Raw genomic sequence first — 17,500 nt, 5'->3', positions numbered from 1 at the left:
TCATGAGGTAGAGAGTTTGAATCCCAGACCAGGCTGTCTTGTGTTCTTGAGTAAGGCACTTTATTTCACGTTGCTCCGGGTCAGGGATCTTGTTCAAAACGGGGGCACCAGTATTTTCTTAACGAAACACTTTGAAACTTGGGACACTAGTAGAATGTGTCATATAAAACATCTTTTTCTCTTAGTCTTCTTAACAAAAAAACGTACATCGCAAGTTATTTCATGTTAAAGTTGTCGTATTTCTGTAATTTCAACCAATGACTGACGTCCATTCAGCCAGAGACATTAACTGCTGACTATGTAAACAAACGATTCTCGGCGGTGATGAAATTATTATTTCCTTGTCAAAAAATGGCTGAAGTATATTGGCAGTAGCTAATAAACCTTTCTATTATAGGCACAAGGCATGGTTTTTGAGGGAAGGAGCAAGTCGATTAGGGTTAGGGTTAAGGAAAACGAACACACGTGTCAGAAGTAATGGAGATTAAATACGCTTTACACCGCTTAAACTTCCAAAGGAGTAAGTGTAAACAGCTGAATACTTGTCAGTGATTGGTTGAAATTATCGAAATTTTACATGAAATAAATCCGAATACAAATTTTTTTTTTTCTGTTCTATAACACAAAATAGATAAGTATACGAAGTTTGAAAGTCTTTCGGTACCAAAAACACTACATAAAACATAAATGAAAACTGGTGCCCCCGTTTTGAACAAGATCCCAGGTCAGTCATCTGTATATATACATATATGTATATATATATATATATATATATATATATATATATATATATATATATATATATATATATATATATATATATATATAGGGGCAGGCGTCTGTGTGGTAAGAAACTTGCTTCCCAACCACATGGTTCCATGTCCTGTCCTACTGCATGGCACCTTGGGCAAGTGTCTTCTACTATAGCCTCGGGTCGACCAAAGCCTTCTGAGCGGATTTGGTAGATGGAAGCTGAAAGAAGCCCTTCGTAAACTTATATACATGTGCGTATTAGTCCTCCACTACCGATTGACAACCACCGATGGTGTGTTTACATCACTCTAATCTACCAGTTCGGCAAAACAAAAACGATAGAATTTGTACCAGGCTTGAAAATAAGTACTGGGTTCGAGTAGTTTGACTAAAAATTCCTCAAGGTTGTGCCCCAGCATGGTCGCAGTATAATGATTAAAGCAAGTAAAAGAGTGTATATATATGTGTATATATATATATATATATATATATATATATATATATATATATATATATATAAAAGGAAAATAAAACAAGGTAGAAAATGGTTAAATAATTTTAGTACTAGTTTCAGTCTTTGCGACTTTTTCAACTTAGAGTAAGGCACGAAAAGCAATTAAATTATGGAAAAATTAAATGAAATGTTTTAAAAACTATTTCCATAGTTTTCAAATGCAAGGAACATTTTCCTTTTCTCTGTCAGTCTATCTATTTTTACGTTTGTGAGGGCTTGGTGGCAGGTAGCAGGAGTCCTAATATCAAATATTAGGACTGCTACTACCTGCTACCAAACCTTACATGAGTAAAAAAGAGAGACAGACAGACAGAAAAAAAGAAGAAAAATATCCTTTGCATTTGAAAACTATGGAAATATGTTTTTAAAATATTTCATTAAATTTGTCCACAATTTAATTGATTTTCATGCTTTACTCCAAGTTGAAAAAGTCGCAAAGACTGAAACCGGTACTAAAATGCTCTTCATGATAAAATTTATATAAGCATTTTTTACCTTGTCTTATTTTACTTATACATATCAACTCATGTGTTCCTTTTCAACCTTCTACACACACACACACACACACACACACACACACACACATATATATATATATATATATATATATATATATATATATATATATATATATATATATATATATATATATATATATAATGCACTCTCTCATCGTTAAACGACGTATGAGGGTTCGGCAATTTCTTACCGAACAACCACACATATGATTTGTTTATAGTGATCCAATGTTTGTGTAGACATAAGCTCACTCCTCCATCAAATCGGCATTACCTGTACAGGTGCAACTGGGTACTACATCTCAGATGTCGAAATGATCGCAGAGCAACGTGAAATGAAGTGCTTTAATCAAGAACACAATGCAACGCCCGGTTAGGGAATCGAACTCACGATCTCACAATCGTGAGTGCAACACTCTAACCACTAATCTATGCTCCTATATTTATAGGGAAAAGAAGTGTTGTCCCACGCAGGAAAGAATGTAGGAGAGATGGTTTTGGTGTATTGAAAATCCAATTGAGTCTTAAAACGTGTTGTAGTTTTTAAATTTTATAACACAATTATGAATGTACCAAATCGTTTTCGACAATCTTTTGTTTTTCAATGGTAAGTAAAATAGTTTAAGAGAAATTGAAGGTACAAGGGAAACGTCGGACAAATTTACTTAAAAGATAAAATGTTCATACAAATTCCAATATTCCATATGTTTCACAGAGATAGACTGTAATGCCAGATCAGAATGTTCAATGAACTTTATAACAGACATACATGATTCAAGGTTCTGTAACATTGTGTTATATTAATAATTCGTTACGATGAAAATTTTAAAAAAGAAAAAAAGAAATGAAAGAAGTTTTTTTATATAATTTCTGCCGTAGTGCATGAAGAGAAATCTTCGTCGCTGGTTTTGCTGGTGAGAGTTTGAACTAGTTAAATGCTTTAGGGCTTTAAGGCATAGGTTCAAGTTCAGATTGATTGAAAATTTAATGACGTCACTTGTTTTTGTCTGTCTGTTGTCCAGTATTTTGACTGACTGAGTAATTTCATATGTCACTTGTTTTATTTATTTTTTTGTTTTTGATGTTCTGGTTGGTCGACTTCTTAGTGACATCATTTTTATTGACTTCTTTTTGGCCAGTAGACATCCAGTGTTCTCTCTGGTTGATTTTCTGCATGTCTTTTGTTTTGTCAAAAATCTTGGCTACTTGTTTTTGTCTGACGTTCGTCCAGCGTTCCGGTTGGTTGAATCCCTTAAGAAGCCAATGGTCTCGATCAGCTCAATATGTATTTTTTCCTGAGGGTTCGATTTTCACCCACCAATGATACAACCCCAATAGTCATAGAAACGTAACTGCCCTCGTAGCGGAACCTGCATCAACCTTATGAAAGATTCAACATATGAATCCAAGTCAGTTTAAAAATTCACTATAAAAAAAATCATTTCACCTGTGCATCCAGGAACTTAATTTATGTTCTCAAATGTGGCAGATGCGGAGATTATGTACGTCAAACGAGCTTGACTTTGACAGACAGAATGACCTACATGTGCAACAGATAACTTGAAAGATTCCACACCTAGATATGTGCCCCGCGAACAAACTTCCAAAATACCAAATTTCCCTTCTATATCAATGCATCGGAAACACTTCATCCCAATTCCTATAGAATAAAGAAAATATGTTAAGAAATATAAAACACAACTAAATAACCAAAAATAACACGCCAAAATGAGAAGACTCAATTTATTCATGAAAAATGACTAGACACAACAGACATATATCAAAAGTTGAAGCAACGGGCAACCTCCGGAATTCGAAACCCCAACTTCAAACTGCTGTACACATCGGCTCAATTCCGATCAAACGAAGAAAATATGTTAAGAAATGTAAAACACGACTAAATAGCCAATAACAGCACTCTAAATTGAGAAAATTCTATTCACGAAATGTTACTTGACACAGCAGACATAAATCAAAATTTGAAGCAACGGACTGCCTTCGGGTTTCAAGACCTTAACACCAAACTGCTGTACAACACCTGCATATTCTCAAACACTACTTACTTACAACATCCTAGGCTTAACTACTTTACTATTTTTTTTCTGGTCAACACTGGAATATATTACACACCCTCATAGAAATAGTTCCACTCCTAAAGATTATATCGACTTGCAGAAAAGTTCAATCCCGGGTCTTGCAAGAATGCCGAGAAAGGTTCTAGGCGCTTGAGGAAACTTGTCGCTAAACCTCAAGACAACATCACCGCTAATATAGTATTTAATAGTTGTACAATAACAACATTAAAATAGTATATTAGAAATATTTAATTAATTCTGATATTTCAGGTAAAATACACTTTTTCAATAGTGTTAAGAAAGTGAGAGGATATAGCGGAAAATACCTCCATTGATTTACTATGCCTGTTTTGCATGTGATGATGAAAGTTGTAGTTGAAAGGATTTTACGTTTGCTTCACGCTTAGGGTATACGTTCCACTATAGCTAACTTCGATATACCTTCTTCAAGAGGGGTTAATAAGGTAAGTATGAATCAGTTATTGGAGTTCATTAAGCAGGTTACATTTCTTTCCCAAGTTTGTTACCTTGTATCTATGTTTCAAATCCTTATTCCATGCTTTAAAATTCACGTCGAGGTGTTCATCTTTAATAATTTTCTATTACAGAGATATATCAAATAACATGCTGATTACTATTGGAGAGAATGTTTTCCACGGACTAACAAATTTACACACACTGTAAGTAGGTTGATATCTCTTTCAAAATCTCTTTCAAAATCTGTTACAATTCATGGTTAGTTATATTTCGAACAACATTTCAATGTTTAGCAAAGCACTGGTCAATAAAGCGATCATACAAATTGCCATGAAGTGTTTTGGTTGGATGAATGCTAATACCAAGTCTCTTATGACATACACAACTTAGGCGCAGGTGTGGCTGTGTGGTAAGAAGTTATTGGCGCAGGCGTGAATGTATGGTAACAAGCTTGCTTCCCAAATACATGGTTCCGGGTTCAGTCCAATTGCGTGGCACCTTGGGTAAGTGTCCTCTACTATAGCCTTGAGTCAATCAAAACCTTGAGTGGATTTGGTAGACGGAAACTGAAAGAAGTCTGTCATATATATATATATATATATATATATATATACGTGTGTGTGTGTGTGTGTGTGTGTGTGTGTTCGTCCTCTTACCATCGCTTGACAACCGACGTTGGTGTGCTTACGTCCCCGTACCTTAGCGGTTCGGCAAAAGTAACCAATAGAATACGTACTTGGGTTGATTTATTTGACTGAAAGGCGGTACTTCAGCATGGCCGCAGTCAAATAACTGAAACAAGTAAAAAAAAGTCTTTTCTTCTCTAGGAACAAGGCCCGAAATTTTGGCGGGAGGGAGCCAGCTGATTAGATCGTCCCCAGTACATAATTTATCGACCCCGAAAGGATGAAAGGCAAAGTCGACCTCGGCGGTATTTGAACTCAGAACGTAAAGACAGACGAAATACCACTAAGTAGTTCGCCCGGCCTGCTAACGTTTCTGCCAGCTCGCCGCCTTGAAACAAATAAAAGAAGTAAACTTATTCCAATATTCGAAATTAATAAATTATTATAGTTTGAGCTTAAACAGCTTTCTCAAAATCTAGTTTTTATTTAAGGATTAATTGACTGACACGAGATTTATACAGAAAAACCGAAGATCGCGAACATTTGTATAGATAATAGTACAGTAATACCTCACCTCACTAGTACCCGTTTTATGAGACACTCGGTACAAGATTTTACGAGTTTTATTTTCTGTTTACGAGTTTTCGCTTTACAAGCGTTCTCCGGGAACAAATTAATTCATATATTGATGCTTTACTGTATGTACCACAATTAATAAATGAATAAATTATATTTAGATTATGCATTCCAGAGAAAAGTAAGGCAACATTGAGATAACTAGACGTGATACTTGAAACTCGAAAGAATATTGACTCTATGTCACTTTCATTGACATTTACAATTTCGTAATAACAGAGCGTTGAATAGCAGAAGAGATAAAGAGATCAGTAAACATATGATTTCATTACGTGCTTCTGCGAACAATAATCTCGTTTGACCATTTCCGAGTACAGAGTAGTCTAACGGACCGAAAGTTTCCTTCGGTGTTTAGCCAAATCTCTTACATTCTGCCATCTAATTCTGTCTCTGTCAACTTTACTTACCGGTTTTTATTGTCAATACTAAGATCAATTTAATAGACTGCATGTTTTTTGAACTGCAATATAACAGCGGGGGCCACAAAATATTTGGAAGCAAGCAGTCTATTAAATTGATCTGAGTATTTGAACTACAATCTATTAAATTGATTTTAATAACGGGCTAAACACCGAAGGAGACTTTCGGTCCGTTAGACTACTCTGTACTTGGAAATGGTCCAACAAGATTATTGTGCGCAGAAGCACGTAATGAAACCATGTTACTGATCTCTTTATCACTTCTGCCATTCAACGATCTGTTATTACGAAATTGTAAATGTCAATGAAAATGACACAAGAATCACTCTTCTGCTTCCAACTTTAAAGTATCACGTCTACTTATTTCAATGTTGCCTTACTTTTCTCTGAAATGTATAATCTAAATATAATCCATTTATTCATTTGTAATGATACGTACAATAATGCCTCGATATATGAGTTAACTTGTTCAGGAAGAACGTTCGTAAAGCGAAAACTCGTAAACAGAGAATAAAACTCGTAAAATCTTGTACCCCGTATCTCATAAAGCGGGTCCTAGTGAAGTGAAGTATTACTGTACTATTGTCTATTCAAATGTCCGCGATCTTCGGTTTTCCTGTATAAATCTACGATTTCGTGTCAGTCAATTAATCCTTAAATAAAAAACTGGATTTTGAGGAAACGGTTTAAGCTCAAACTATGATGATTTAATTATTTCGAAAATTTGAATAAGTTGTGTTTATCGTTAGAGACTTTAGTACTGACATGCATCCAACCAAAACATTTCTTCATGGGATAGCATGGCAATTTTTATGACTGTTTGATGCCCAGTGCTATCCTAAACATTGAAATGTTCGAAATATAAATAGTCATGTCTTTACATGGCATACAAAACTATTTTAGTTTACATTTCAGGTAATATATTCGCCTACTCTAAGCTGTGACCTCCTCCGTACTTTCAGTTTCAAGTTAACGTTTTGCATATCGACCGATTAATTAAAAAAATATCAATTGAATATTCTCTCCTCCAGTTCACAGTAAAAACGTAATATTTAATGTGACTAGGAACACCTTAGTATCAACCAGAAATGTTTCCCAGGTATTCTCAACTATTATAAGCTATTCTACAGAAAGAGAGAAATTCATTTAAAGTTGCTCAAAGAATTATCTTTACATTGCAAAATGCCAATACTGAAAATCTAACGTGAGCAAAAGCCAGGAAGAAAATTGCATTGAAAGAAGTAGAAAGACATCAGTTGAATAAAATTCAGTTTTAGAGCTTCATATTTATAGACATGGTGAAAAGCTACAATAAATTGCATTGAATAGAAAGAAGACAATTTCAAGAATCTTTTACTAAACTATATGGCCACCTTCATGCATATGGAACAGAGAATAATTACATACATATCAGCGGATGCATGTGAACTAATAGGGCATGTATGTCATTATTCAGTTTTATTTTAAGATTTCTTGCCTTGAATCTAACCTAGATTTAAGGCTCCATTATTCGGGTATTTTTGTTTGTATGTATGTATGTATGTATATACAGGGTTGACCGAAAGTCACCTGACAGTAAATCAAAACCATTTAATTCCAAGATTTATTTATGTTTAACAACTGAATGAATTTAATAAAAGCAGTTAAATATCAAACATCATGAAAATTGCATTATTTACATTTGACAGATATTTGTCCTCATCTTGTTTGTTGTAAATAATGTACATAATTCCTCATCTCTAAATATAGACCTGTATTATCATGAAAATTGTTCAAACTGAACTCCTTTTTTCCATTCGAGTCAATACAGAGTTACAGATAGTATTTATGGAATTTTGATTTACTGTCAGGCGACTTTTGGCCAACGCTGTATGTATATGTGCAGATTTGTATGTTTTTCTGTATGTATGTATTCTCATGCATATAGTTGCATATCTAGACACGCTCATATATATTTAAATGATAAACTTCTGGAAAGTTCTACTGATTTTTAAGTGATGGATTAGATCTGAAGTCTTCGAATTAGACTTCGCTTTTCTGGTTCAGAGAAACATAATTTCTCAAGATTGGTATTTAGGTAGTGTGTTACATATCGCAGGGCCCCAATAATTACAGAAATAAACCTGAACTCGTAGTCATAATAATTTCGAAAATTTAAATAAGTTGTGTTTATCGTTAGAGACTTTGGTACTGACATTCATCCAACCAAAGCACTTCTTCAGAGGAGAGCATGGCAATTTGTATGTTTGCTTTACTGCCCAGTGAGATCCTAAACATTGAAATGTTCGAAATATAAATAGTCATGTCTTTACATGGCATACAAAACTATTTTAGTTTACGTTTCAGGTAATGTATTCGCTTACTCTAAGCTGTGACCTCATCCGTGCTTTCAGTTTCAAGTTAACGTTTTGCATATCGACCGAAAAATTAAAACAACATCAAGTGAATATTCCCTCCTCCAGTTCACAGTAAAAACGTAATATTTAATGTGACTAGGAATACGTTAGTATCAACCTGGATAGAGCAACTGCAGATTTCTCAATAGTTCTCGTTTTCACTGATCTTCAGCTTTATGCTATCATCCGCTGGGCAGCTAATTTCCACAGCTGTACACGGTTTCACTTTTGTATGCCAAATCATTATATCAGGCCTGTTGTGTTTACATTTTATTGAGTTCTTCACTTGGACATTCCACCAGGACTCCTTTTTATGCGTGTATGTATGGATAGATGGATGGATGCATGCATGGCTGGATGAAATAATATATGTGTAAAAATATTAATATGAGAAGATAAATTGAACAGGCTTTATTATGAGTCACTACAATTGTTTCTACGCATCATTACCCTCAGTTGATTGCTGAAGTAACACTGCATTAATATCACTCAGCAATAGTAGCAAGTAAATAGTGCTAGCTATTAACTCTATTCACCCGAAAGAAGGCATATGCTACCATTGTGAATGATATCAGTGCACAGCTATTTATAATATATTTAACATTCAGCAAGGAATAGATGGTAATGGTGCGTACATACATACATTTTTCCTCTCAGCAACTGTAATAAATTTACATTCAAAAGTTAAAATAAGTCACAAATATATTTTAACTAACCCACAGTTCGTATATTCATCACTGCTTGAAGCTGATGGTGCTAAATATACATATAGTTCAAATATATATATATATACAAACAATATACTACAAAATGAGATGGGTGAAAAAGCAACAACTAGTATGTATTAGTTTGACGCTCAGAAGAAATGGAAAACGTTTTTGACGTTTCGAGCCCAGAAATAAATGAGGACAAAAAATAGATGAGGAGAGAATGTATATGCATATGTTTGCGCATATTTATATACATATATCCATAGAGTTACATACATATATGTGGCATATAAATATATAAATATATATATATATATATATATATATATATATATATATATATATATATATATATATATATATATATATATATATATATATATATACATTATTTACATTATCTACATTTGACGGATATTCGTCCTCATCTTGTTTGTTGTTAACACAACGTTTCGGCTGATATACCCTCCAGCCTTCGTCAGGTGTCTTGGGGAAATTTTGAACCTGGGTTCTCATTCCTATCGATGTTACTATTATTATTATTATTATATTATTATTATTATTATTATTAATCAGGTCGCTGCCGTGAATCGAACTCGGAATGAGAACCCAGGTTCAAAATTTCCCCAAGACACCTGACGAAGGCTGGAGGGTATATCTGCCGAAACGTTGTGTTAACAACAAACAAGATGAGGACGAATATCCGTCAAATGTAGATAATGTAAATAATTCCTCATCTCTTAAATATAGAACTGTATATATATATATATATATATATATATATATATATATATATATATATATATATATATATAAAGATATATATATACATATACATATAACACAGACCCATACATACATACATACATACATACATACATACATACATACATACATACATACATACATACATACATACATACATATGTGTGCGTATGAGTGTGTGCATAACTTTTACAAGAATGTTGTCAGTAACGTCGCCGTTCTGGCCTGCTAGCTTTCTCCACACAGCACAAGTAAGGCCGGCAGACCGAAACTTTGAAGTCATTGTCACTCCTCTCCTCTACCAAAGAGTATTGAGTCATTCTTCAGCTTAATGTTAAATTGTTCTCATATATAATTTGATATAAAAAGAAGCATTTCTCCAGACCATACGCTAACACAATTATTAGATGAGTATCAGACTTCCAAGCGAATTTCGAGTAAAATGCTTAATGAATTATGGAAATAAAATAATTGGTTTCTCCAGATGTTTGTGCATGTCCGTGCATATTTGTATGTTAGTATAAATACGTTTTACACTACTGTCTTTTTGAGAGTAGCGTAATTCCGTCTGACATCAGTATAATGAAGTAACTAACAAACAAGAGAGCTTCTTCACAGTTTCCAGGTTTGTATGATACATTGCCGTCTGTAAGAGAGAACACCGAATAGAATAAATTTTACCCCGAAGAACACTGATTAAAAAGCAAAGGATGGTTACGACTAGGAAACCCTTGACCATAGCTTCTTTAGAGTTGATATGGGACTAAATATAAAAAAAAATTATGTATATTATTTTTTTAATATAATTTATTTACTGAGATGTAAATTCGATATATTTGATAGATTTTGATAAATGTATGAATCGCCTAGAGGTTCCGTTACCTCACAATCGTATTTCAAATAGAGCTTCGAGCTAAAATGCTTTTAAATTGAATGTGATACATGTCTGGTTTTTAATCATTTTATTCACAACCTCTGTTTTACTTCTGTCCATTTTTTATCACTTCAGTTGTCTCGGTGTAGTGATGTATATAATAGGTTTTTTTTTCTATTAACTCTTTAAACCACAGTTTGTGAAATCAATTCATATAGTATAAAACCCCCCCCGGTAGAAAAGTACGAGTGGAGGCGTATGGCTTAGTGGTTAAGGTGTTGAACTTATGGTCATAAGATTGTGGTTTCGATTCCTCGACCGGCCGATGCACTGTGTTCTTGAGCAAAATATTTCATTTCTCGTCATTACGAGTTTATATGAATCGAGAAGGAACTTAGAGAAGCACGATGATATTTGAGATAAATATTACCGACAGTATTGAACTACCATCCACCACAAGTGTCTTCTATATAATTGGCTCTGTTTGCTAACAGAGAAAAGAGACCGAATAATCTTGCTGGTATTGTAAAATAATATTGTAGCAATGTTAAACCAAATATATTTGCCATGTTATCTTGTAAATTTAAATGCAGACAAAGAGACAGGTGAGCACTGTAAGAAGAAAACCAAGCTATATATACTTGTGAATATCATGACGTGGATCTACTGAGGTAGGTGTTATCTGCTATGAAGAGAAAGAGGGAATAAAATAACACATTATTGCTATCATAATAAAACTGAAACAATCAGAAACAAGGAGAGACTTGCCTGAATCAGGTAAATCAGTCAATTATCGAAAAATTAGTTCTTGTGATTATTATTTTCTGATTGGTTAAAACAACACGAATGACAAAGGTGAACATCAGTACAGGAGGGCTAGCTACAGGCTTCAAAGACAAATAGGTGCCGGTTAAAACGCAAGAGCAAAAGGTCTGAAAAACTATTAACTAGCGATATTGTTTATGGGATAAATGCATTAGTATTTTGATTTGTATGAAATATAATCGCAGACATTACGCCATACCTTCTTCTAATCACAGAAAAACACAGATTGAAGTAGAATTTCATTTATGAAGGCGATAACCAGTTAAAAGAAGGGCAGGCCCATACCTTTTAAATTATAGTTAGTAATATCATAAAATTTCGCTTTCCCCCAACAGCATAGGTTAATTTTAGTACTACGCGCAGGACAACTCAAATCTAGAATGTGTATGTGTATGTGTGTGCATGTGTGTGTGCGTGTGTGCGTGCGAACATACATAGATCCATACAGCGTATGAATGTGAACATTCATCTAGAAGAACTGCTATTCTTAGCAGATCGATCGAGTACGTAGATGTTCGGTCCTGGCTTGTTGGTAGTCATGATTTAGCGGAGTGGGGTGAATAATGAACTGGAGACAGATTTCATTAAGTTAGTAAAGTGTTTAAAAGGTTGGGTTTTGTTAACGCTAAGTAGTTAAAATGGTTTTATAAGCTCGATATGGATGTTCATATTCGTTTACATAATTAAATAAATGTTTTGCAACAGTAACTTTAATGTTATTATTGAAATACTGCCTCACCAATAAATTTGTTTATATTGCCGTAAGTAACGCGACACCTAATAGCTACTCACACGTACAGGAAATGCGCGTTGTAGTTCGTTCGCATAACTCTGACAGCATGACATGCTTCTTATCAAATGTATTTATTCTTATATAGTTACAGTGTAATTCGTGTATACGTCTATAACATTCAACAATGATTTTACTGAGGAATATTAATGTCACCGGAGACTGCGCAGCTAACCTGAAGAGCATATTAGTTCACGCTATGAAGGTACTCTTTGGTCGGGGATTATCAAGACAGGTTGTTACCAGGTGTTTCTTGAGGCATGAAAAAAAATAGCACAATCTCTTCAGTCCCGCATGGTGTATGAAGATGGCACTGGTGATGTTTCATTTCAGGAGCTAATACGTAGCGGCTACTGGAATTTACAATGTGCATTGTTGTGGAATTATGATTTTAGGTTTAAGTTAAATTCTATTCAACTGCATTGGAGAATTTTGCTTTTGAAACATTTAGAAGAGATTATATGGAAGATAAAGTGGTATCGGGATTGTTTTTTGGGTTGTTGGTTGCACAGACAGTTTAATCAGTAATTTAGAGAGAAAAGGTTTCCTCTAAGTGCCGGAAAAGGAAGTTGTCACATGCAGAAATATTTCTACGGTAACAATATATGGCGTAAACTAACGATTTGCTTCCAAACATGTTTTCATTATAGTTGTTAGGATTTTATTATTGTCGTTTAGCCTTGGTCGGTTTGAGTTATGTATTATCTACGTTATTGAGGTCTTATTTATCTCAGCTTAGGCTCCTGCAGATGAAACGATACTAGCCCTCTTTGCAGCAGGTGTGTATGGGTGTTTCCACTGCTTGGATTGTCTCTATATCTCTGGTTGACAGTGATGAGTCCAACATTCATCCTGAGCTAGGAGACGTTCAAGGAAATCAGCTGGGTCTGAAAAGTGAGCTTTTCCCGTGATGTGATCAGCCTGGTGTGGCAAACACTGAGCAGAAACCTTTGTCACACCAAGTTTATTGTGCAGAATATCAACTCCCAGGACATGCTAATAGTATTGTCGGTTTGATCTATACAATCAATCGCCTGTCATCTATCACCATGTGGTGGTCACGATCAATGTTTTCTTCGGTGATGGAAGTTGCAGGAAGTCCAGACGTTGCACTTTTGATAAAGCTGGATCGTCATCCCTTAATGTAGCCACCATAACAACATGAATGTCCTTTAGGTGTTTACCTTATTTCTGCTGGTACTTTATAACATCACGATGCCGAATTACGTCTTTTTTCAATGGAAGTCTCTATTAGTTACTCCTGAAATCTTCTTTGAACAGATAGATGTCAGTTTACGTGGAAAGAAACAATGCAGTTATTTATAACTAGAGCTGATATTAATACATTCAAGATTTCACAGCTTTGACATCACTCCCTCATAGTGAGCCTATGCAGTTTTCAGCCCACCCTCGTACTTTCTTTTTCAGAAATTCCGCCTTATCCAGATTGTCACTTAGGCATTCACGCACAAAGCCAAGTGCACCAGTTGTTCTTGACGTAAACGTGAATTTTTAATCCGAGTGGTGGAACTGAAGGTTTCGAAGCAATTTCTTGTTGTTCACTTCTTTATATTTGATTTTTTAAGACATACTTACATCAGCTGGGTAGCTGACTGCTATCACGGTGTATACTTTTTCATGTCCATGCCAGACAAGAATATCCGGCCTATTATGATGGTACTTGATAGAAGTTTTAATGGCAATGTTCTGGTTATATTCTCTCTACTGCGATGCATGTATGCATCCAATAACTGAAGGGTCTTGATATATCTATTTATGTATGTAGGTATGTGTACGTATATATAAATATAGAAATATAAATGTGTGTGTGTATATATATATATATATATATGTGTGTGTGTGTGTGTGTGTGTGTGTGTGTGTGTGTGTGTGTGTGTGTGTGTGTGTGTACTTACACACAGGTAGCTTTGAATCACCCATTTCTTTCTCCGCCACTTATACTCACTCTTTAGCTTACCAATAAAGACGCGCACAAATGCACGTACACGCTACATACACGCGTTCATAAGCATACACACTCGTACACATGCACACACGCCATTTATCTCTCTCTCTTTCCTTCCTATTTTCTCTCAAAAGACAATTTTTCATCCGTCCGCCATTTTCTTCCTTTTCTGCCCCATATGTATAACATTTCGCTTTTACATTCTTGGTCTGAGTTATTTCATCTCTTTCTCGAATTATACCATTTACTTGGACCCTTCTTACCATATGCTGAACTCACTATATAATTCTCTTGACCTTTTACCATTTTTTGTGTACTTCTACCAATTCTTGTTACTTTTGTTGTAATCAGAGAATTCAAGCATTTTTCAATCATTTTGGGATTGCTGTTTGAAAATCAATCTTTTATTCAAACATATTTTCCGACTTCGAGTGCTTTACTTACATACTTACACCACCTTCAACAACCCCATCTGCCTAGCTCGGTTCGTTTCGCGTGTGGTTCATCAATACATTTATTCCTACCTGCTTCCTCTCTCTCATCCTCTCACACAAGTTTTCACACCACCAACCAAGCAACTGCACACATATATACATACACACGCAGATACACACACAAACACACGCCAACATCCTTACCTCAACTAATAAACAACACTATACTTCCACACGTACGAACGTGTATACACATATGAACACCACGCAAATAACCCTCCCCCCACTTATGTTTGCTTCCAGACACAGATTGACTCTGACACATATACACACATGCTCCTCAGCCCATTAAAATTTCCATCAGGTCTCTAGCCTTTCGTTTCCATTTTATCACTAATTTTACCACTTTCTCTCTCCCTTATTCTTCTCTCTTATTTTCTTTTCTGTTTATAAAGTCGGAAACATTCAAACTCTCTCAGTCATTTTCCTTCTTTCCCTTCTCTCTCTCTCTCATTCACTCTCTCTGTGTTCCCATTGAAGTGAAAATTAACTACATATCCGTCAAACTTTGTTCGTCCTCTGTTGTCATTTCCAATGTTTATTTGTCTTTAACCTACATACATAGTAACACACACGCGCGAGCACGCACACGCGCATATATATATATATATATATATATATATATGTGCGAGTATATATGTGTGTGTATGTATATATATATATATATATATATATATATATATATATATATATATATATATATATATATATATATAAAGAGGGAGAGAGAGGAGGGAAAGACAGATGAGACAGTTCACAATTTCCAAAATGTGTTCTTCATAAAATGTATGAAAGATCAGTTTCGGACCACTGAATTAGATAATGGTTGCGTGCTTCCGTCCTCCAACAGTTAAAGTGTAAACATTTATACTTCTGTAAGCATTGAATTAGATATTTATTCAAGGCTTTCTTTCCTCTGGGAAGACACTACCTGTTTCTGGAGAATTAGGACACCCACATATATGAGAAGAAATACTCTCATATCAATCGTTAGTTTTCTTACAGATTTGTTGGAATCTTTTAAATGGTAAAATACATAGGTGCATCTGATCAATGATATAGAATGAATAGAATTTAGGACAATAAAAAATAATGAAGTATAATAATGATATTATTATGGTGTTATACTGATTAATCATTAAATCATTAAAAAGAAAAAATAGCAAGTTATTATTTTTTCTCTGAGTACCACACTTTTGATAAATACGCCTCTAGTATAATCTATTTTTATCAATAATTCTTCATGAATATCTTGCTAGATTTGAGCAATATTTTTCCATAACGTCTAAGAAATTGTCAAGGTGTTCACCGTAAAAGAAAACTTTTGTATGAGTGATTTCCTCTTCTTCTCCTCATACTCATACTCATGCACCTCTTTCTCGCTATTATCCCCATCGTCGTCTTCCTCATCTTTAGTTTCTACTTGCATATCAAAGAGTCAAACGTCACAGGCTCTGCATTAGATGTAATTAGTCCATTAACATCTTCATTTGTGACTTTCAAGTAAAATTAATTCTTAAGCCGAAATAATTCCTCTGTGACAATATTGTCCTCAATATTTTAAAATTTACTAGGAAACCTGAGTATGTCATTTTCCTGTAACCCTGATGTGTCGATTCATTTATCTCATCACATGCGGTTCCAGCATTATTGGTAGCATTCCAAATGTTGTATCTCTTCCATAACACTTTAAATTTAGTCCTATCCTCCCTACCAGTTGATTGATATAATGTTTAACAATAATAGAACTTCTTGAAGATTAATATTACTGTTCGACCCTTTCGCTCAATTTTTCTTCGTGCTACTTGGAAGCAAAAATACTAATATTACTTCAGATAAAAATAATCATGTTACTTCAGACATCTTTCAAACAAAGACAGCTTCAGTAACATCGCAACGCTGCTATGCGAAATAGACCCCTTCTTCAACAATATCAGCAGTAGCTTGAATAGATGTTGTTGCACTTGGTTTATTTTTACTAACCATCCAGGTAAATTTAGTCTATATAAAGCTACTTCTTTTTCCTGAACTTGCAAAATACATTTGCCTGAAATGTCCAATGTTTATCTCCCAATATGTAAGTTAGCAGATCGCTTTATCTTAAGTTATACGATTCACAGGAGGATATTTTATGTTGACTGCCAATACATACGTTTAATGAACACTCCATTTTTTTACATGACTATACCTTATTATTTTGATATAAATGTGGCAATTTTGTGTATATATACTTTGTTTGCCCCTTAATCTTGTAAGATATCATTTATTTACTCGTGTTCAAAGCCTTGATTATAGTCGAGAAAGATTGGCCATCTTTTTTTAATGTTTAATAATACACTTATTTAACTCTACATTTATTGGGTCTAGTCATCTTCACAGCATCATCAGTTTAATATTTTGCATTCATTTTGTTGGAACAATACATAATAAACGTCAGGTAAACTAAAATCGTCTTGAAACTCTGATTTTTGATAATGGCGTCGTTGAAGGATATAACTGTCTAAAGTCGGTTTGTTTACAAACATAAAAATGCGAATGGAATCGTTCTGGGAATATTGCATGCTTTGGATTTTCTTCTATACATGCAGATGGCTTTTTGATTATTAATTTTTATAAACGACCGACTCTACTTTAGCTTATTTTGTACAAAGCTATAATACAT

At 34.4% G+C, this 17,500-nt stretch overlaps 1 protein-coding gene across 2 annotated transcripts in view; it reads left to right on the top strand.

Annotated features, from left to right (window-relative positions):
• LOC106868530 (G protein-coupled receptor GRL101) overlaps positions 1-17,500 on the top strand; it is a 778,677-nt gene that overhangs the window by 699,961 nt on the left and 61,216 nt on the right. For both annotated transcript variants that reach the window (XM_089348684.1, XM_089348683.1), the window contains exon 21: positions 4,469-4,540. In XM_089348684.1, the coding sequence (XP_089204810.1) occupies positions 4,469-4,540 (72 nt within the window). The remainder of the gene's footprint in view (positions 1-4,468; positions 4,541-17,500) is intronic.

This window comes from Octopus bimaculoides, chromosome 3, assembly GCF_046866305.1.
Source record: "Octopus bimaculoides isolate indiv1 chromosome 3, ASM4686630v1, whole genome shotgun sequence".
Classification (NCBI taxonomy): domain Eukaryota; kingdom Metazoa; phylum Mollusca; class Cephalopoda; order Octopoda; family Octopodidae; genus Octopus; species Octopus bimaculoides.
This window is presented reverse-complemented; position numbering and strand designations above follow the sequence as displayed.